At 36.0% G+C, this 21,069-nt stretch overlaps 1 protein-coding gene and 1 pseudogene across 1 annotated transcript in view; one reads left to right on the top strand and one right to left on the bottom strand.

Moving 5' to 3' along the window:
* TC2N (tandem C2 domains, nuclear) overlaps window positions 1–21,069 on the top strand; it is a 46,980-nt gene that overhangs the window by 1,471 nt on the left and 24,440 nt on the right. Inside the window, exons 2-3 of the mRNA XM_059914843.1 lie at window positions 14,962–15,084; window positions 16,443–16,676. Coding sequence (XP_059770826.1) covers window positions 15,018–15,084; window positions 16,443–16,676 — 301 coding nt within the window. The 5' untranslated portion in view covers window positions 14,962–15,017. The remainder of the gene's footprint in view (window positions 1–14,961; window positions 15,085–16,442; window positions 16,677–21,069) is intronic.
* Window positions 18,177–18,891, bottom strand: LOC132360736 (ribosomal biogenesis factor-like; annotated as a pseudogene).

Below are 21,069 nucleotides of genomic sequence, written 5' to 3'. Positions count from 1 at the left end.
GGGATTTTCTGAAGTCAGGATCAGAGTTGTGAATGTTGGAACCACCCATGGATTTGTGATAGTTAATCTTGTGAGAGTGGAAGAAAACATTCCAGTAAGTAGAGTAAGAAAAGAGGAAGACCAAGGATGGAAAACAGCAGGACTTAAATGATGGGTAGAGACAGCCAAGGAGACCAAGGCAGAACCTTCAGGAAAGAAGGAAGCAAACTAATAGACAATGGTGTCCTACAAGCCAGGAGACGGAAGAGTTTTCATAAGGATAGAAATCTGTTTTAGGGTCAAATGAATCAGAGGAATCAGGAAGATTGGGGCTGATAAAGTGCCTGTTGGTTTTGGTAGTTAGGAGTATGTCATTGAACTCAACAAACATAATTTAAGTAAAATGATAAAGTTGGAAGCCAAATTTGAAGGACTTTGAGGAGTAAATAGAGGATGAAGAAATAAAGATAGTCAGTGTAGAATCCTTATTTTGAGACACAAAGATTTGAAGGAGGAGTGATAGGGTGGTAGAGTGATAGGGGAGTTTATAGTCAGATTGGAAAGAATATAAGGCCAATAGAATACTTTTATGTTAAAGTGCATCACCCAGCATGGGAAGCTGACTGCAAGTTGCTGCGCATATTGACAAAACTATAAGTGTTTAATCTCCCCAATTCAAATTATGAACACTGTTTTAGTGGTATTTTGGTCTGTTGGGTTCAGGTGTTTTTATCAGTGTCAAAGTCACACTTTAACAAACTGTTGGATTGTATTTCACCTCAGTTCCAGTACTTGGATACTTCCAACTTACTTTTGTCATGTGATTTTTCTAGTGTGTATCTCAATGACTCTTCTAAAAATCTTATGTAGGTATCAGACATTTTGGCTAAATCAGAATTCATGAGGCATACATCAGTTAGGGCCTTTGCTTCAATTATTATTATGCATTTAAGGGAAAATGCTCTTAGATGAGAAGTTCTTTATGAGTTTCACTCCAGTCTTCATTGAAAGTTTAATTTTTGTTGTTGCTCAGGCAGTAGTTTTATGTGTATGTTCCTTAGGATATGAAAAGAATGGCTAAAAATGGAAAAGGCAAACAGTCAAGTGTTGATAAGGATGTGGAACAACTGGAACTCTTGTACTCTGCTGGTAAAAGTGTAAATTGGTGGCAGTATGTACTAAAGTGAAACATATGAATAAATTATGCCCAGACTATACCTGAAAAAATTCTAGAAACTGCAAACTAAAGTAACAGAAGACAGATAAGTGGTTACCTGAGGCGGGGAGTGGCAAGGGAAAGAAAAGGGGGATGGATTCAAAGGGGGTATGAGGAAACTTTTAGGGATGGTGGATGTATTCATTGGTATATTAGTTTTCTTGATTGTGAAGATGCTTTCACCACTGTATACATATGTCTGACTCATGTAATTGTACATTTTAAATATGTGCAATTCACTGTAAGTCAATACCTCAATAAAGCTGTAAAAAAAAAAAGAGTAAATAAAAGTAGAGAGTAAAATGTGAATTCCCTGGCGGTCCAGTGGTTAGGACTCCACACTTCCACTACAAGGGGCATGGGTTCGATCCCTGGTCTGGGAACTAAGACGCTGCACGGCCGAGGCCAAAACCAAAACCAAACCAATACAAAATAGAGAGTAGAAGAAGACATACCATTTAAGTATATTTATTTCTTTTAAGTATTATAGTTATTTCAGGATGATGGGGTTATTGATAATTTTAATTTTCTTCCTATAGTTTTATGTATTTTTCATATTTTCTACCACAACATGTATTTGCTTAATTTTTATTTTTAATTTTTTAAAATTTATTTTTTTAACTTTTTATTTTATATTGGAGTATAGTTGATTAACAATATTGTGATAGTTTCAGAGTGATTCAGTTATACGTGTATCTATTCTTATTCAGATTCTTTTCCCATCTAGGTTGTTACTGTGTTTGGTTAATTTTTAAGTGAAAAATTATTTCATATGTGCAGAATAGTACTTTTGACACGTCTACAGATTTAGAGAATACAAATAAAATAAATGCCCGGTACCTATATCATGCATTAGAAATAATACATAATATTTTTGAAGCCCTAATTATATCTTTCTCCCTGATTGTGTCTTTCTCTTTCCATGTTCCTTGATTTTCTGTAGAGTTTTACTACACACATAGGTATTCATAAGTAATGTAGTGTTTAGTTTTGTTTATTCCTTGACTGTTTTGGGGCACAAATTATATTTATGAGATTCATCTGTGTTGCTGTGTTATAGTTCATTTGCTTTTTTTGCTATTCTGTTATATGAATTTACAGCTGTTTATCCATCCTCCTGTTAATGGATATTTAGGGTGTTTTCAGTCTTCTTTTTTTAAATTTAGTTTTACTTTTTGCCATTGAAAGCTGTTTTGTTATTACTGTCCAATCTGTGTTTCTCTGTGTCCGTGTACAAGAATTTCCTATGTTTTTTGCCTAGAGTTGTTGATCTTCAGTTTTGCTAGGTAACGCTGAATTGCTTTGTAAAGTGGTTGTACCAGTTTATACTATCACAAGCAGCGTATAAGTGTTCACTTTGTTCCCTTTCTCAACAACATTTGAGATATTTGTACATTTGTAATTATCTGAATTTTTTCTTTTCAACAATCTGGTAGATGAGAAATGGTAGGGTTTAATTTACATTTCTTTAATTACTGATGATGTTGAATCTTTCATAGTTCCTATTCAGTGGGATGGCTGTTTATATTTTTTGCCCATTCTTAATTTTTTTGTCTTTTTGAAATTGATTTCTAGAAAAAAAAATATATATATATATATTTTTTTTCTGGGTACTAATCCCTTGTCAATTATGCATGTGACAAATATCTTTTTCCCAGTAAGTAGCTTGTCTTTCACTTTCTTTATAGTGGTTTTTGATAGACCCATTCTGTAGTTTAATGTAGTTGAATATGTCAGCCTTTTCCTTATGGTTTGTTCTTTTGACATCTTGTTTAACAAATCTTTCCCTTCCCTGAGGTCATAAAGATATAGTCTGATATTTTCTTCTAAAAGCTTTAAAATGTTGCCTTTCATATTTGTGCCCTTAGTCCATGTGAAATTGATTTTTGTGTGGTGTGAAGTGGGGATCCAGTTTCATTTTTTTTTTTCATATAGGTTGTCAGTTTTTCTCAGCATAGTTTATTGAATATTCTGTTTTTCCTCTCAGTAATCTATAAGTATCATATATCAAGTTTCCATACATATGTTCATATGTTTCTGGGCTGTCCTTTCTTTGGTCTCTTTGTGTATCCTTGCTGCAATCTTACTTTTACTTTAGTTGTAAAAGAGCCTCCATACCTAAGAGACAGGTCACCCACCCATGCTTCTTTTAAAACTCAAATTAAAGTTTAATTTTTTTCTAAAGTAAACTTTTCATCTTAGTATACAGGAGTATGTTATCTAAGTCTTAAATATCTACTGTATTCATCCGAGGTCACAAGTACTTCTTTTTTTTTTTATTAATTAATTAATTTATTTTTGATCTTCGTTTCTCTGCGAGGGCTTTCTCTAGTTGTGGCGAACGGGGGCCACTCTTCATTGTGGTGCACGGGCCTCTCACTGTCACGGCCTCTCTCGTTGCGGAGCACAGGCTCCAGACGCGCAGGCTCAGTAGTTGTGGCTCACGGGCCTAGTTGCTCCGCGGCATGTGGGATCTTCCCAGACCAGGGCTCGAACCCGTGTCCCCTGCATTGGCAGGCAGATTCTCAACGACTGCGCCACCAGGGAAGCCCCACAAGTACTTCTAAAGCTACTTTATTGTGGTTTATATTAGGCTGTCTTTAGTTTTTGCAAATCCTGTCCTAACTCACTAGAGTTAACTTTAACTTGAAAAGTAAATATTGGATTTGCACTTTTGGAATATAGTTAAGACATTTGGAAAAACCTTCACACTGACTATAGCTGTATTTAAAAAAAGAATAGCTGTATTTAAAAAAATTTTTAAGGTACTTAGGATTTAATATGTCAAAATCTAAGAGAAAGCTGAAAATCTGAGAGACTATAGGAGCCCTTAAGTCTTATTTGCTTTGAGGGTATTTGCTAAACTCAGGGAACTTGATTGGATTTGAATAAGAATCTGGTAGATTTGTAGGACCAGAGGTATAGTTAGAAGTCAGCCCAGGGCTCATTCAAGGTTAGCTAACAAGAGACTTTCTGCCCATAATTCTGGGATCCCAAAGGTCTTTGACGTCATGGAAAGGATGAAAACTCAACCTTCTTCAAGGATCTGCAAGGAAAATTGTCTTCAGGCCAAGTAAAGCAGAAGGGAAAAAAAACCTGTCCTTGGGCAGTCATAACTACCAGATCATGAGGGAAGTACACATCACCTTGGTGGTCTAAAAAAATTTCAAGATGTGAATTTTAAAAAAATCTTTTATTTTTTAGATATAATTCATATGCCATAAAATTCACTCTTGAGAGTGTATAATTCAGTGGGTTTTCATATGTTCATAAAGTTGTACAACCATCATCACTAGTTAATTCCAGAACATTTTTATTACCCCCAGGAAAAAAACCTTATACCCATTCACAGTCATTCCCCATTTCCCCTTTTTCCCTCAACCCCTGGCAAACTCTAATCTACTTTTGTCTGTATGATTTGCTTATTTTGAGCATTTCATATGAATGAAATCATACAATATGTCTTTTGTGTCTTATTTCACTTAGCATAATCTTTTCAAGGATTATTCATGTTTACCATGAATCAGTACTTCATTCTTTTTAATGGCTGAATAATATTCCATTGTATGGTTAATACCACGTTTTGTTTTCCCATTCCTTAGTTGATGGTTATATCCACTTTTTGGCTATTACGAATAATGCTGCTATGAACATTTGCATACAGGTTTTTGTGTGGAAATGTATTTTCCATTTTCATAGGAAATATATTTTCATTCTCCATTTACCTACAAATGGAATTGCTGGGTCATATGGTAATTCTGTGTTTGTTTTGAGGAACTGCCAAACTGTTTTCCAAAGCAGCTACACCAGTTTTCATTCCTACCAGCAATGTATGAGGGTTCTAGTTTCTCCATCCTCATCAACATTTATTTTTGTCTGTCTTTTTGATTATAGCTATCCTACTGTGGGTGGAGTGGTATCTCATTGAGGTTTTGATTTGTATTTCCCTAATAACTGATGCTGTTGAGCGCCTTTTCGTGTCTTTATTGGCCAATTGTCTATTTTTTTGGGGGGGGAGGGGAAATGTCTGTTTGCATCCTTTGCTCATTTTTAAATTGGGTTATATGTCAAGGAATGAATTTAAAATGATATAGTAAACAAAGGCAAATATTCTCTGTAGGAGTTTACTTTCATCTTTGGCTTAAAAAAAGTCCTACCAGTAAAGTTTTGAGGTCAATGGATAATTTGTCAAAGATAACCAAGTGCACAAGGAAATAAGACAACCTGAACAAGAATCAGCAGAAACAATAGACATTTAGAAGAAAACTTGCAAAGGCTTATATATTGTAATTACTAGTTATTATTAAAATAACCATGATGGGCTCTATTTAAGTAAGTAAAAGGCACATTTGAAAATATATGCAGGGAGCAGGAGTCTGAAAAGTGACAGAGGTACAAAGCTGGTTGAAAAGAGGAACTGAATGTAATTTCTATTAATGAAAAATGCAGTAATAAAAACTCAAAACTCATTTGTTAAGTTTAACCACAGATAAGGCAATTAGGCAAACCCCAAGGGAGAATGAATTAACTGGAATATAGATCAGAATAAATCATTCAGAATACAGCTCAAAGATACAGAAATGGAAAATATAAAAGAAATGAAGATACATGAAAATTAGAATGATCAGAATGAGAAGTTATAGTGAGAAAGTCTAGTAAGTGGAGTTCCTGAAAGAAAAGAGATAGAGAATGGGCAAAAGCAATATTTAAAGAGATAATGAATGAGAATTTTTTAGTACTGGAAAATCTACCAGTACAGGTGGAAAGACACTAATCACAGATTGGTTATTCAAGTATACCACAATTTGTTTATTCACCTGTTGATGGACATTTGATAGTTTCTGGCTTTTGGCTTTTGCAAATAGAGTTGCTATGAACACTAATGCACCAGTCTTTGTATGGACATAAGATTTCTTTTTTCTTGAGTAAATACCTGGGAATGAAATGTCTGGATCATAGGGTAGGTGTATGTTTAACTTAAACTGCCAAACTATTTTATATTCCCACCAGTTGAATATGAGAGTTCTACTTGTTCTACATGCTTGTAAACACTTGGAATGGTCAGTCTTTGCAATTTCATCATTTCTAATAAGTGTGTAGTATTATCTCATTGTAGTTTAAATTTGCATTTCCTTAATGAATAATGGTTTTGAATATGTTTTTATGTACTTTTTTTTTTTTTTTTTTTTATTTATTTATTTATTTATGGCTGCATTGGGTCTTCGTTGCTGCGCACGGGCTTTCTCTCTAGTTGCGGCGAGCGGGGGCTACTCTTCGTTGTAGTGCACAGGCTTCTCATTGCGGTGGCTTCTCTTGTTGCGGGGCACAGGCTCTAGGTGTGCGGGCTTCAGTAGTTGTGGCATGCGGGCTCAGTAGTTGTGGCGCACGGGCTTAGTTGCTCCGCGGCATGTGGGATCTTCCCAGACCAGGGCTCGAACCCATGTCCCCTGCATTGGCAGGCGGATTCTTAACCACTGCGCCACCAGGGAAGCCCTTTATGTACTTTTTATGTACTTTTTTTGCCACTTGGAGAAGTGTCTGTTCAAATCCTTTTTAAATTGTGTTATTTTTCTTTTTATTATTGAGTTGTAATAGTTTTTTTATATTCTGGATATAAGCCCCTTATTGGATGTATGATTTGCACATATTTTCTCCCATACTCTAAGTTGTCTTTTCACTTTTTTTTTTTAATTTAAAAAAATTTTTTAAATTTATTTTTTGGCTGCGTTGGGTCTTGGTTGCTGCACGCGGGCTTTCTCTAGTTTTGGCAAGCGGGGCCTACTGTTCATTGCGGTGCACGGGCTTAGTTGCTCCGCGGCATGTGGGATCTTCCCAGACCAGGGCTCACCCTTGCATTGGCAGGCGGATTCTTAACCACTCTGCTACCAGGGAAGCCCGATGGTGTCTTTTGAAGCACAACATTTTTACTTTTGATTAAGTCTAATATATCAAATTTTTCTTTCTTTTTAATAAATTTATTTTATTTATTTAATTTTGGCTGTGTTGGGTCTTCATTGCTGTGCACGGGCTTTCTCTAGTTGTAACGAGCAGAGGCTCCTCTTCATTGTGGTGCGCGGGCTTCTCCTTGCGGTGGCTTCTCTTGTTGCGGAGCATGGGCTCTAGGCGCAGGGGCTTCAGTAGTTGCAGCATGCGGGCTCAGTAGTTGTGGCTCGTGGGCTTACTTGCTCCACAGCATGTGGGATCTTCCCGGACCAGGGCTCAAACCTGTGCCCCCTGCATTGGCAGGAGGATTCTCAGTCACTGCACCACCAGGGAAGCCCTCAAATTTTTCTTTCATTGCTGTGCTTTTGGTGTCTTATCTAAGAAATCATTGCCAAGTTCAAGAAGAATTACTCCTATGTTTTCTTCTAGCAATTTTGTAGTTTTAGCTCTTACATATAGATTTGGATCAATTTTTACTTAGTTTTTGTGTACAGTGTGAGATAGTTGTCCAAATTCTTTTTTTTTTATTTTTTTGCGTGTGGATATCAGTTGTCCCAGCATCCCTTGTTTGAAAAGACTGTTCGTTTCCCTTTAAAGTTTTTTGGCACCTTTGTAAAAATCAACTGACCATACATGTAAGGATTTATTTCTGGGTTCTCAATTTTATTGCATTGACCTATATGTCTGTCCTTATGCTGATACCAGTCTTGATTACTGTAGCTTTGCAGTAAATTTTCAGGTCAGGAAGTATGACTTGCAACTTTGTTCTTCTTTTTCAAGATTGTTTTGGCTATTCTGTGTCTTTTGCATTTCCATGAGTTTTAGGATTACCTTATCAGTTTCTGTAAAGGAGCTGGAAGGGATTTTTATATGGATTGTGTTGAATCTGTAGACCAGTTTGGGGAGTATTGAAATCTTAACAATATTATGTCTTACAATCCATGACCATGGAACGTCTTTTCATTTATTGATGTCTCCTTTTTTTTTTTTTTTGAAGACTTTATTTTATTTTATTTTTTAAAATTTTCTTTATTTTTTTGGCTGTGTTGGATCTTAGTTGCAGCACGCGGGATCTTCATTGAGGCATGCGGGATCTTTTTCGTTGCAGTGCGTGGGCTCCTTGTTGCAGTGCGCGGGCTTCTCTCTAGTTGTTGTGTGTGAGTTTTCTCTCTCTAGTTGTGGTGCATGGGCTCCAGGGCACATGGGCTCTGTAGTTGTGGCGCGTCGGTTCCAGAGTGCGTGGGCTCTGTAGTTTGCAGCACGCGGGCTCTCTAGTTGAGGTGTGTGAGTTCAGTAGTTGTGGTGTGTGGGCTTAGTTGCCCTGTGGCATGTGGGATCGAACCCATATCCCCTGCATTTTCCAGGTATCGAACCTGCATCCCCAGCATTGGAAGGTGGATTCTTTACCACTGGACCACCGGGGAAGTCCCTATTGATGTCTTCTTTAATATCTTTTAGTAATGTTTTGTAGTTTTCAGTGTACAAGTCTTGCATTTCTTTGTTAAAGTATTCCTAGGTATGTTAGGGTTGTTTTTTGTTTTGTTTTGTTATGTTTTTGCCTGTTATTATGAATGGAATGGATTTCTTAATTTCATTTTTAGACTGTTCATTGTTAGTATAGAAACATAACTGATTTTGTGTATTGATCTTATATCCTGCTACTGTACTCAACTTGTGTATTACTTCTAGTAGGTGTTTAGTGTATTCCTTTGACTCTTTTTATTTACAAGACCATGTTGGTCTGTAAATAGAGTTTTACACCTTCATTTCCAATATGGATGCCTTTTATATCTTTCTAGTCTAGTTGCCCTGGCTAGAATATCTATTACGTGTTGAACAGAAGTGGTGAGAGTGGATCCTTATCTTTTGCCTGGGTTGAGAGGGAAAGCATTCAGTCTTTTAGCAATTACTATGATGTTAGCAGTAGATTTTTCATAGATGCTCTTATTATGTTGAGAAGATTCTCTTCTATTCCTAGTTTGCTCAGCTTTTTAAAATCATGAATGAGTGTTGGATTTTCAAATCTTTTTTTGGTATCTATTGAGATGATCATATAGTTTTTGTCCCTTATTCTACATTATAATGTATTATGTGAATTGATTTTCAGATGTTAAACCAATGTTGCAATCCTGGGATAGATCTCACTTGTTTATGATATATAATTCTTTTTATAATTTTCTGGATTCAGTTTGCTAGTATTTTGTTGAGGATTTTTGTGTCTATATTCATGAAGAGTATTCATCCTTTTACTTTTAACTTATTTGTGTCTTTATATTTAAAGTATGTTTAAGTAGCATATACTTGGGCCATGCTTTTTTTTATCCAATCTAACAATCTCTAACTTTTTTTTTAAAATTAATTTATTTATTTATTTTTGGCTGTGTTGGGTCTTCGTTTCTGTGCGAGGGCTTTCTCTAGTTGTGGCAAGCAGGGGCCACTCTTCATCGCGGTGCACGGGCCTCTCACTATCGCGGCCTCTCTTGTTGCGGAGCACAGGCTCCAGACGCGCAGGCTCAGTAGTTGTGGCTCACAGGCCTAGTTGCTCCGCGACATGTGGGATCTTCCCGGACCAGGGCTCGAACCCGTGTCCCCTGCATTGGCAGGCAGATTCTCAACCACTGCGCCACCAGGGAAGCCCCAATCTCTAACTTTTAATTGGCATATGTAGAGCATTCACACTTAGTGTGGTTATTGATATGGTTAGGTTTAAATCAATCATCTTGCTTTTCTTCTGTTCATCCCATCTGTTCTTTGTTTACCCTTTCTTCTTTTTATGCTTTTATATCAATTGAGTATTTTAAAGGTATGATTCCATTTGATCTCCTTTGTTGGCTTATTAATTGCACCTCTGTTTTCTTACTTTAGTGGTTACTATATAGTTTATAGTACATATTTTTAACTTCCCACAGTCTACCTTCAAATGGTGTTACATATACCGCATCACATCTTCTACAAGGACCTTACAATAGAATACTCTATTCTTCCCTGCTGGCCTTTGTGCTATTGATGTTATGCATTTTACTTTTACATATGCTATAAACCCCACATCACCATGTTATTATTTTTGTCTAAGCATCAATAATCTTTTATAATAAATCTTACATATTTATCTGTGGTACTCTCAATTCTTTGTGTGTGGGTTTATATTTCATCTGGTATTATTCTTCTACCTGAAGGATGTCCTTGAACACTTCTTGTAGTATGGATCTGCTGGTGGTGCATTCATTCAATTTTTTATGTCCAAAAAACTCTTCTTGTCGCTTCCTTTTTTGAAAGATTTTCTTCAGGTATCAAATTAGATGTTGACAGTTTTTTTTTTTTCCTTTCAATACTTTAAAGATTTTTGCTCCACTGTTTCCTTACTTGTATTGTTCCCAATGATAACTATGCTGGTATTATCACTGTTCCTATGTGTATATAACATGTCTTTTTTTTCAACTGCTTTTAAGATTTCCTTTTCATCACCGGTTTTGAGCCATGTTAATATGATGTGCCTTGGCATAGTTTTCTTCATACTTCCTGAGCTTAGTGTTTGTTGAGTTTCTTAGACCTGAGCTTTGTAGGTATCATATTTGGAAAATTTTAGTATTATTTCTTCAAATATTTTTCCTGCCTCCCCCCATCTTCATGAATTTCAATTACATGTATATTAGGCTGCTTGAAATTGTCCCATGGGTCACAGATGCTCTTTTCATTTTGTTTTTATTCTTTTTCTCTCTGTATTTCATTTTGGGTCTCTTATTACTGTACTTTATTGTTTCTTTTGCAATATCTAATCTGCTATTAATCCCATCCAGTGTATGTTCCATCTCAGACATTATAGTTTTCATCTTTAGAAGTTGGATTTGCGTCTTTTTTTGTACCTTCCAAGTTTCTATTTAACTTTTTGAACATATAGAATCACTTATAACTATTTTGATGTCCTTAACTGTTCATTTCATTGCTGTGTTGGTTTCAATAGATTGATTTTTCTCCTCATAATTTTTTTCCCCTTCTTTGAATGTCTGGTAATTTTTTATTGGCTGCTACCAGACAATGTAAATTTTACCTTGCATGCTGTATATTTTTAGATTTCTGTAATTATTTTTTATTTTGGGCATAGTTAAGTTTCTTAGAAATAGTTTGATCCTTTTGAGTCTTGATTTTAAGATTTATTAGGTCAGACTAGTCTTTAGTTTAGGGCTATTTATTCCCCACCACTGAGGCAAGACTCTCTGAGTCCTCTATTCAATATCCTGTGTGAGGTTTTTCCAGTTTTGTTGGTGGGGACAGGCATTATTACTGACCTTGGTGAGTGTTGTTATGGTCTTTTAACCTTTTCTGGTGGTCTTCCCCCAGTCTTGTGTAGTTTTCTTGCATGCATTCTCTGATCAACACTCTGCTGAATACTTAAGTGGGACCCTCTACTGATGTCTATGCTTCTCTCTGTGTACACATCTCTACTCTCCAGTAATCCGTGCAAACTCTAGCTCCCTTATTCTTATTTATATAAACTTGTTTCCTTTTATGCATCCCTCTCCCATCTTCTCCAATTCATTTTGGATGACTCAAGGCCATCAGCTTTGAAAACTTTACCCCCAGAAGTAGTAATCATTTTTAACCAGTCCTCTCACATTCCCCTCATGATTAATGTTAAGTATTTGCAAGCTTACTGAGGTCAGAAATGTTGTTTGATGAGTATGTTAGGAGTTTTTATATAAGCTAGTTATTATACTTTGTTTCCTTATCTATCAACTACATATTTGCTGAGTTCCTGCTAAATTCCCAGCATCATACAAGGTTCTGAGTTTTAAGTAGAAAGTGAGTACAACATTGTTTCTGAAAAGTTTTTATTCTAGTAGGGGAGATAGAACAGGTGTCATGAAATGTCATGAAAAATGTAAAACTTTTTTTTTTTTAATTCACTAGATGTTTAAAGATGAGAGAAATTAGTATGATCTGGGTGGTCAGGGAATGCATCCTCTAAACTGAGACTGAAAAGGGCCTTTGAAAAATGTATAAATTTAAAAAACCCCAGAAATCAGTTACAAGGTATAATGGAAGAAAAGGTGCCATTTAGCCAAACATTTCATAGGCATACACTAAACAAGAAAAGTTCAAAATTTATGAGGAAAATTGTAAAAAAAACTCCCAAAGATACAAACATAAACTTGACTTGAACAAATTCTGAATAGGAAGACTCAACATCCTAAAGATGTCAGGTTTTTCTAAAATAATTTCTAAATGTAACATGATCCCAATAAAAATATCATCAGATTTTTTTCCTCCTAGGTCTGGACAGAGTATAAAGTTTATTTGTAAGAACAGATAAGCAAGCATAGTTAGTAGAACTTGGAAATTGAAGAACAGTAAGGATGGGAGGCTAGCCCTGCTAGATAATGAAACATATTATAAGCCATAATAATTTTTAAAATGTGGTATTGGTTCAGGAATACAGATCAACTGAATAGAAGATGTAAAACCAAAACCCAATGGTGGGACTTCCCTGGTGGTGCAGTGATTAAGAATCCGCCTGCCAATGCAGGGTACAGGGGTTCGATCCCTGGTCCCAGAAGATCCCACATGCCGTGGAGCAGCTAAGCCTGTGCGCCACAACTACCGAGCCCATGTGCCACAACTACTGAGCCCATGCACCACAACTACTGCAGCCCACGCGCCTAGAGCCCGTGCCCCACAACGAGAAGCCACTGCAATGAGAAGTATGCACACCACAACGAAGAGTAGTCCCCGATCGCCGCAACTAGAGAAAGCCTGAGCACAGCAACGAAGACCCAACACAGCCAAAAATAAAATAAATGAATTAATTTATTAAAAACCAAAACCAAAACCCAATGGCATGTAGAAATTTAGTCTATAATAAAAGCAGCATCCTAAAATCAGTGAAGAAAATAGGAATTTTTAATAAGTGGTGTTTGTGATACTGGGATAGTCAATTGAGAAAAGCTAGGATTGGATTCACTTCTCATACTGTACCAGGATGTACAGTATTCACACACATATATGTATGTATATGTGTATATATGCATATTTGTATATACAATACACACTCCCCCTCCTTTTTTGCATAGCAGAAAGCACCATCATCAGAGTAAATCAATTTCACTAGTAAAGTGAAAAGAGGATGACAAACTGGAATAATGTTTGCCGCTTCCATTATGGACATTGTATTAATCTCTCAAATATATAAAAATCCTCTAAAACTGAGGAAGAAAAGGACCAGTAACTTTATAGAAAGATGGGCAAGAGATAATGAACAGTGAGTTCATAGAGACAAATACATATTAGCCTTTATATGAAAAGGTGCCCAACCTGATTTATAATAAGAGGTGCAAATTAAAACAGCACAAGATATAATTCCTTTCCTATCATATTGGCAAAAGTCCAGCACTTTGACAAATATTCTCTTGGTGATAGATACAGGTACTCTCATACATTGCTACTAGGAATGCAGAATGGTACAACTTTAGAGAGAAATTTAGCAATATTAAACAAAATTACACATATATTTACCTTTTGACCCAGTAGTCCTATCTCTAAGAATCTGTCTTACAGATATATACTGGGAAATATCTGAAAATATGTGTGTACAAAGTTACTGTGTCACTATTTCTAACAGCAAAAGACTGGAAACAATCCAAATTTTGATCTTGATTTGAAGAAAACAGCTATAAAAAAATATTTCACCATAGGGGAAATTTGAACATTGGGTAGTTGATTATCTTAAACTTTTTAGATGTGATGATGTTATTACGGTTATGTTAAAAGAAAGTACCTTTTAGAAATACTTGACATTTACAACCCATTACAGTTACTGTTTATTTTGATGCTCAAATTGATCCATGTTTAGCCAGTAGAACCCCTTGGATTTAACTCTTGAGTCCTTCAGCCACATCTTTTAGAGATAATTACTTAAATATTTATGAGTGAGATTATATGATTGGAATATTTTTCAAGATAATCTGAAGGACAGGGTTAGTAGAGAGATAAAGATGAATTAAGATTTGCCTTGAGTTGATCATTGTTTAGGTGGTAGGGGTTTTGTTATACTATTCTATCTTCTTTTGTATGCATTTGAAATTTCCCATAAAAAATGTACAGGTAGTAGGCATAAATGAAAAGAGTGCATTTGGAACAAAGTCATTGAAGCCAAGGTGGGCAATTGGCTTCTTAAACAATTTTATGTTCCTGGTAAATTTAAAACAGACTCTCTTTATTTCCACTATATCTTATTTGTGGTTTAGTTAGCTGGTATGTGTGTGTGTGTGTGTGTGTGTGTGTGTGTGTGTGAGAGAGAGAGAGAGACAGAGAGAAAGTTTAGAGAGAGAGAGACAGAGACAGAGACAGAGAAAGAGAGTTTAAGATAGATTTTTCTGTTAGTGTAATTCTCAGTATTAAACTAACTCATAAAATATGAAGTTGTTTGTTTATTGGCCCTCATTATAGGGCCTTTGGATTACCAAAAGAATCGATTTGGAGGAAGTGAACATTTTCTCACACTTTCTATGAGTGTCATATTTTCTTGCAAATTTTATTTGGACGTTGATTTAGATATATCAGTCGAAAGAGAAAATTGAGGGTGGAATTTTTTTCAGATTTAACATTAAGGTTGTTCATTTAGTAATTTTTAAGCATGTCATTTTAATAGCTTATAAGGAGCCTAGGTTATATAAAATTGCATAAAGGAACAAAAATCTATTTTGCTCTAAACATTTTTGCTTTGGAGCCCTCATTGTGTCTTAGAAAGACAGATAATGTGATTTATTTAATGATATTTAATGACATTAAGCATGATCATGTTAACTTGTTTTCTATTCTACCAACAGATTAATATTAAAATTGGAAATTTGTATCTTTTGCTGGATATTGGAGATTGAATGTAATGGCAACAGAATTTATAAAGAGTTGCTGCAGAGGATGTTTCTATGGTGGAACAGAAAAGCACGATTGTGAGTTTTGCTTTGTTTTGATTTCAACATTTATTTAATGTCTTCTTTATTTGTGACATTTTGTGATATAAATGTAAATGAGACATGTTTCCTAACTTCACGGGGGAGGCAGAAACATAAATATAAGGCACACTAGCTCAGTATGAAAGTACCTTGGAGCATAGGGGAGAGAGAGATGAATTCAACTCAGGAGACACGCTAGGACATCACCACAAAGAAGATGATCTGTGGTATGGAAGTCTGAAGAGGATTTTAGCAAGCTGAGTGGGAAGAAGGGAGTAAGAGAAGGTGAAGATTAGACATGAGTATTACAGGTGGATGAAATAGTATGGGCAAAAGTAGGGAGAGAAGTGTTTGGGGGATAAAATACTCTGGCAAATGTTTTAATTTAAATACAGAGAATTTCCAGTTTACGAACAATGCATTAAAAAGTGCCTTTCATGAATGAATGAATGACCAATAGAGAAGAGACCTGTAACTTTATCAAGACCCACATTTATCAAGGACTCTGGGAGATTTCGCTTTCTATTGCATGGTTTCCTCAGCTCTTCAAGGTTATGACTGGAACTTTATTTTTCTCTGGCTCTTTCTTATATTTCTTTGTCTAAAGCATAGCTTCTTAGTATGTTTTTGAGTATGAAGGCTTCTTTTTTGCAATAAAACATTTCATAAATTCCAACACAATAGTAGTTGTACTTCCATTCAGTCTATAGATGGTACTAACTGTACATGAAGATTAGCTCTAGGTGTCCCTTACCTCCCCATCCTAAGTCACACAGCTTAGGAATCGCGTATCTTTCAAGATAATGAACAAAATAGGTCATAGAAGCTAGTACAGGGAGAGTCGATATTATTCTAGGGTCAAAGTACATTTTATATTGTGGTTTGGTAAAGATTTTTGTAGACTTCGAGACCTTTAGCTTCTTTTCAAAGTAACTTTTGGTATTTAAGACTGAAATTAACCATTAGTATTGACAACAAGAATTGTTTTGTTGACAATATTTTTATTTAAATGACTAGATTATTACTTATTTGAAAGCATTGTGGAATTAACTACAATATAAACTTGTTTTCCATCTATGGGCTCTTTTGTGGAAATGAGACTCTTTAAAAACTGCTTTTACCATTATGATAAGTTAATATACTTTGGCAGTAGTATATTAACTTCTCAAATATTGGCTAGACAAAATTAATGTAGATTCCAGAGTGCTTGATAGGACCTAAGAGTAGTTTCTGTATCAGCAGTTTCTTTTAAAATGATTAAATAAGTACCAAAGCATGTTAGGTTTAGATTATTATATATAAATCTAGATACATATTTGTGATTTTTTTTCTCTTTTCTCTTCTTTTCTACGCAGTATCTGTGGAAAGAGACTTTAAAGCAGCAGTACCAAATAGTCAAAATACTGCTGTCTGTAAACCTCCATTGACTTCCGTTTCTGTAAAGCCTCAGGTTGGCTGTACTGAGGATTATTTACTTTCCAAATTACCATCTGATGGCAAAGAAGTACCATTTGTGGTGCCCAGGTTTAAGTTATCTTATATTCAGCCCAGGATGCAAGGAACGCCATCACATTTGGAAGAACTTGAAGGTAAACAGTAAAATGGCAGGATTTAAAAATCAACATGCAGCATTTAAATGCTGTTACTGCTGTTATTTTGCTCTTTTACATATGTAAAGATATAAAATATCTTTTATGTACAAATTTTACATTTCATTTTTTATATGTTCTGCTGTTTCTGTAGAGGAACTTACTGTACAGTGTTTTTGAAGTCCATTATGAAATCTGATCACAATCAACACATTTGTGTGTAGATTTGGCCTTTTTAAAGGAATAACATAATTGTAATATGTCAGTTATTCTTGACACATCTAGAAAGAAAAAAAATAGAGGAATTATTCTGTTTTAGATCAGTAAATACAGGAAGTAGTCTTATTATTTTCTAAAATTTAGTGTAAAGAGAAATAAGGAAGCAATGAAGTATTCTTTCTTCCTTCCCTTCTTTCTTTATTATTATACTTCTCAGTCTAAATACACTTCCCAGCCTAAACAACCACTTGAATGAGGTAGATTCATTGGCTGAATTTTGGCTGATGTTGTAGAGGCCAATGGACTAAGGAAGATAAAAGGGAACAACATGTAACTCTTGTATTTTAGAAATAGTTCATTTTAGATCACTGAAACACTGTCATTCACAATGGTTTATTCCCCTCAAAATTTTTTTTTTTATTTTAATTATTTATTTATTTATTTATGGCTGTGTTGGGTCTTCGTTTCTGTGCAAGGGCTTTCTCCAGTTGCGGCAAGTGGGGGCCACTCTTCATCGCGGTGCGCGGGCCTCTCACTATCGCGGCCTGTGGAGCACAGGCTCCAGACGCGCAGGCTCAGCAATTTTGGCTCACGGGCCCAGTTGCTCCGCGGCATGTGGGATCTTCCCAGACCAGGGCTCGAACCCGTGTCTCCCTGCATTGGCAGGCAGATTCTCAACCACTGAGCCACCGGGGAAGCCCCCCCCTCAAAATTTTATAATGAAAAATTTCAAACATACAGAATAGTTGAAAGAACTTAATGGTGAATGCCTGCATATCCACCACATAGATTCTATCATTGACATTTTACTATTATACTTTATCACATAACTATCTATCCATTTTTCTAACCATTATTAATCCTTTTGAGGGTAAGGGGAGAATGCATTTCACAGTAAACTGCAGACATCAGTACACTTCCCTCTAAATACTTAAGCATATGTATCATTTACTAAAGTTCAGTTGTTTACAGTTTTCTTCTTTTGACATAAACTTTAAACACAATGAACTGCCCAAATTTTAAGTGTGTATTTGTTGAGCTTTGACAAATGGATATACCAATGTAATCCAAACTCCTATCAAGATCTACAGTATTTCTCTAAATATTTTTCCTGCCCCATCCTTTCTCTCTTCTCCTTCTGGGATACCAATTACACATATGTTGGACCTTTTGATATTGTCTTATGTGTCTGTGAGGCTTCTTTTTTTTCCACCTCTTTTTCTCCTCTCTATTCTTTTTATTTTTATTTTTTTGTATAAGACATGTAATTTATTGGTCTTTTTGGGGAATTTGATGCATCACCAGTGTATTATAACTGAGCCATTAATCTTGTAGCTTCATCAGCATTAACTGGTTCATTTTCATGATACTGCTGAGGAGTCAGCTGTTTTCTGCAGAGGTTCAAGGGAAAGGCCTTTTGAGAAGCTGCAAGTTCTTTTGTATATCTACAGAAGCTTTATTCACTCTTAACATTTTCTTTTTTTTTTTTAAAGATTTATTTATTTATTCATTTTATATTTTTTAATTTTTGCTGCATTGGGTCTTCATTGCCGTGCGTGGGCTTTCTCTAGTTGTGGCGAGTGGGGGCTACTCTTCACTGTGGTGCGCGGGCCTCTCACTGTGGTGGCTTCTCTTGTTGCGGAGCGTGAGCTCTAGGCTCACGGGCTTCAGTACTTGTGGCATGTGGGCTCAGTAGTTGTGGCTTGCGGGCTCTAGAGCACAGGCTCAGTAGTTGTGGCGCACAGGCTTAGTTGTTTCGCGGCATATGGGATATTCCCAGACCAGGGCTCAAACCCATGTCCCCTGCATTGGCAGGCGGATTCTTAACCACGGCACCACCAGGGAAGTCCTGTTAACTTTTTCATCACTCATAATGTTTATCTTCTTAAGATTAGTGGTAACTGGTTTTGCTTTAGTTTCAACCTTTTAAGCTTTTTTGGCTGGCTATGTGGAATACATTCCTGGACTTCTGCCCTCTTAGTTTGTTCTTGGCCATTGTCTCTGATACCCTCGTGCAGCTGCTCAAGTTCCAGGTGACGCCATCTGCATGCCTCTCCTTTCTGTTTTTAAGGCTGGATAATAATGACCTAATTTCAAGTTCACTGTCTCTTTCCTCCATTATTTCCATTCAGCTGTTAAGTCCGTCCAGTGAGTTTTTAATTTTAGATGTATTTTCAGTTGTAATATTTACATTTGTTTCTTTGTTTATAGTTTCTATTTCTTTTCTGTGATTTCTCCCCCCCACCACCACCCCCATTATTGTGAACCTATTTTCTTTTAGGTCTTTAACATCTTTGTCTACTATTCTAATATCTGGGTCATCTAAGTTTGGATTCTCTGGATTGTCTTTTTTTGAGAATGAGTCACATTTTCCTGTTTCTTTGTGTGGAGTAATTTTGGATTGTGTTCTGGATGTTGGATGTTATGTTGTGGAGACTCTGGAACCTGTTACATTACTCTGATGGGTTTTTTTTTTTTCCTTCCTTCTCTCCCTCCCTCCCTTCCCTACCTCCCTCCTTCCTTTCCTCCCTCCCTCCTCCCTTCCCTCCCTTCCTCCCTCCTTCCCTAACTTCAGCAGGCAATTAACTTGGTTGTACTGTGCTGCAGATTCTGTGTCTTTGGTGGCAGCTGCTATCTGAGCTTAGTTTTTTTATCCTTAGTTGGAGTCTGTCCCACACATGTGTGGTTCAGGGATCAGCCAGACATTTGAGCAGACTTTTAGTCATAGAATTTGAGGTTTTCTCCTTTCCAAGCCTCCCACCTTACTTTCTAGCAGCTGTGGTTGCTCTGAACTCTGCCCTCTGTTCTTCAGGCCAGAAAGACTGTGGGTTTTCTACTGGAATTTTATCCACCCTGCACAGTGCCAATTTTGGCCTGCCCACAGGCTAAAAGTCATTAAAAACAGGTGGCCATTCCCCTTTGTCCCAGAGTCAAGTGCTGTTCAGAATCCTCACTACTTTTGTTCACTCTCTGGTACCTTCAGGGTATTTTGTTTGTTTTGGTTTGGTTTTGGTTTAGAGTTTATTGTAGTTATCTACAGGAGAGTTGGGTCTGGTAGGAGTGATAATTTTTTTTTAAGAAGCAAGGAAAGATGAACCCTGAGCCTGGCCTACCACCCTGTTTTGCACATCAGCAGTGTCTCTCCAAAACAGTTTTTAAAAGTTCTGGCTCACAGGATACCCTGATCAATTGATCTTTCTCTTTCTCTCGCACTTGTTAACAACATTGGGGTTAAACCATATAAATGGTCTTGTAATCTGTTTTATTCATATCATATATTGTGAAGCTTTTTAATGGCTCCATAGTACTAAATCATATGGATGTACCATAATTTAGTTAATAAATTCTCTATTTTTAGACATACCGGGTATTTTATGTATTATTTTCATTATCAGAAGATAAGTAAGAAATACCTACCTGGCAAATGTTATAGTTTTCTTTTGTCTTTTTTTTTTTTTTACATTGTATCACTAGAAAACAGATTACTTTTTGAGTGAGAAATTGGTTTACACTTAAATTATAGGCTCAATAAAGATCTGGTAAAGCCATCTGATTTTTAGCGTATTGGAGAGAAAATTATTTTATTTAATTAGAGTCAGGAAAGTGTTCTTGGTGCCTAATTATGGAAGTCAAACATGTGTATCTTGTATGTTTACATGAATGTGTGAGTGATGGGCTGATATGGAGATTTTGAGAAGGTAGAGCAGACCACTATCAATAATGACTAAAATTATGTTTCAGATGTTTTAAATTTGTTAAGTTGCATTGCTTACTTGCTGATGGATCTGATTATAGCTGCAGCTTACTGCTTTGATAACAGATTGTATTATTAACATTTTACTGTTTGCTTCATCCCATATCTATCTACCTATCCATTAAGAGAATGCATTTTGAATAGATATTGAAATTTTTAATTGGGCTTTTGAGAGAGAGGTATAAGCAATTGTGCTACTTTACGTTTAGTTTTATAGCACTGCGATTCTGTAAATTGAGAGAAATGCCTCTTGAACTTTAAAAATGATATCTTTTTAAGGGGAAAATTGGAATTCTTTACTGACTGACTTATAAAGGAAAAATGGAATAAGAATATTCATTTTTAGGGCTAGCCTAGAAAGGTAGAGAGTCATCTTTGGTGCTACTGCTCTTGACAGTGCTACTCTTATTACCATAAACA

The sequence above is a fragment of the Balaenoptera ricei genome, chromosome 2 (genome assembly GCF_028023285.1).
Source record: "Balaenoptera ricei isolate mBalRic1 chromosome 2, mBalRic1.hap2, whole genome shotgun sequence".
NCBI classification, from domain to species: Eukaryota; Metazoa; Chordata; class Mammalia; order Artiodactyla; family Balaenopteridae; genus Balaenoptera; species Balaenoptera ricei.
Note: the sequence above shows the minus strand (reverse complement) of the source record. Positions and strands in the feature narration are given on the sequence as shown.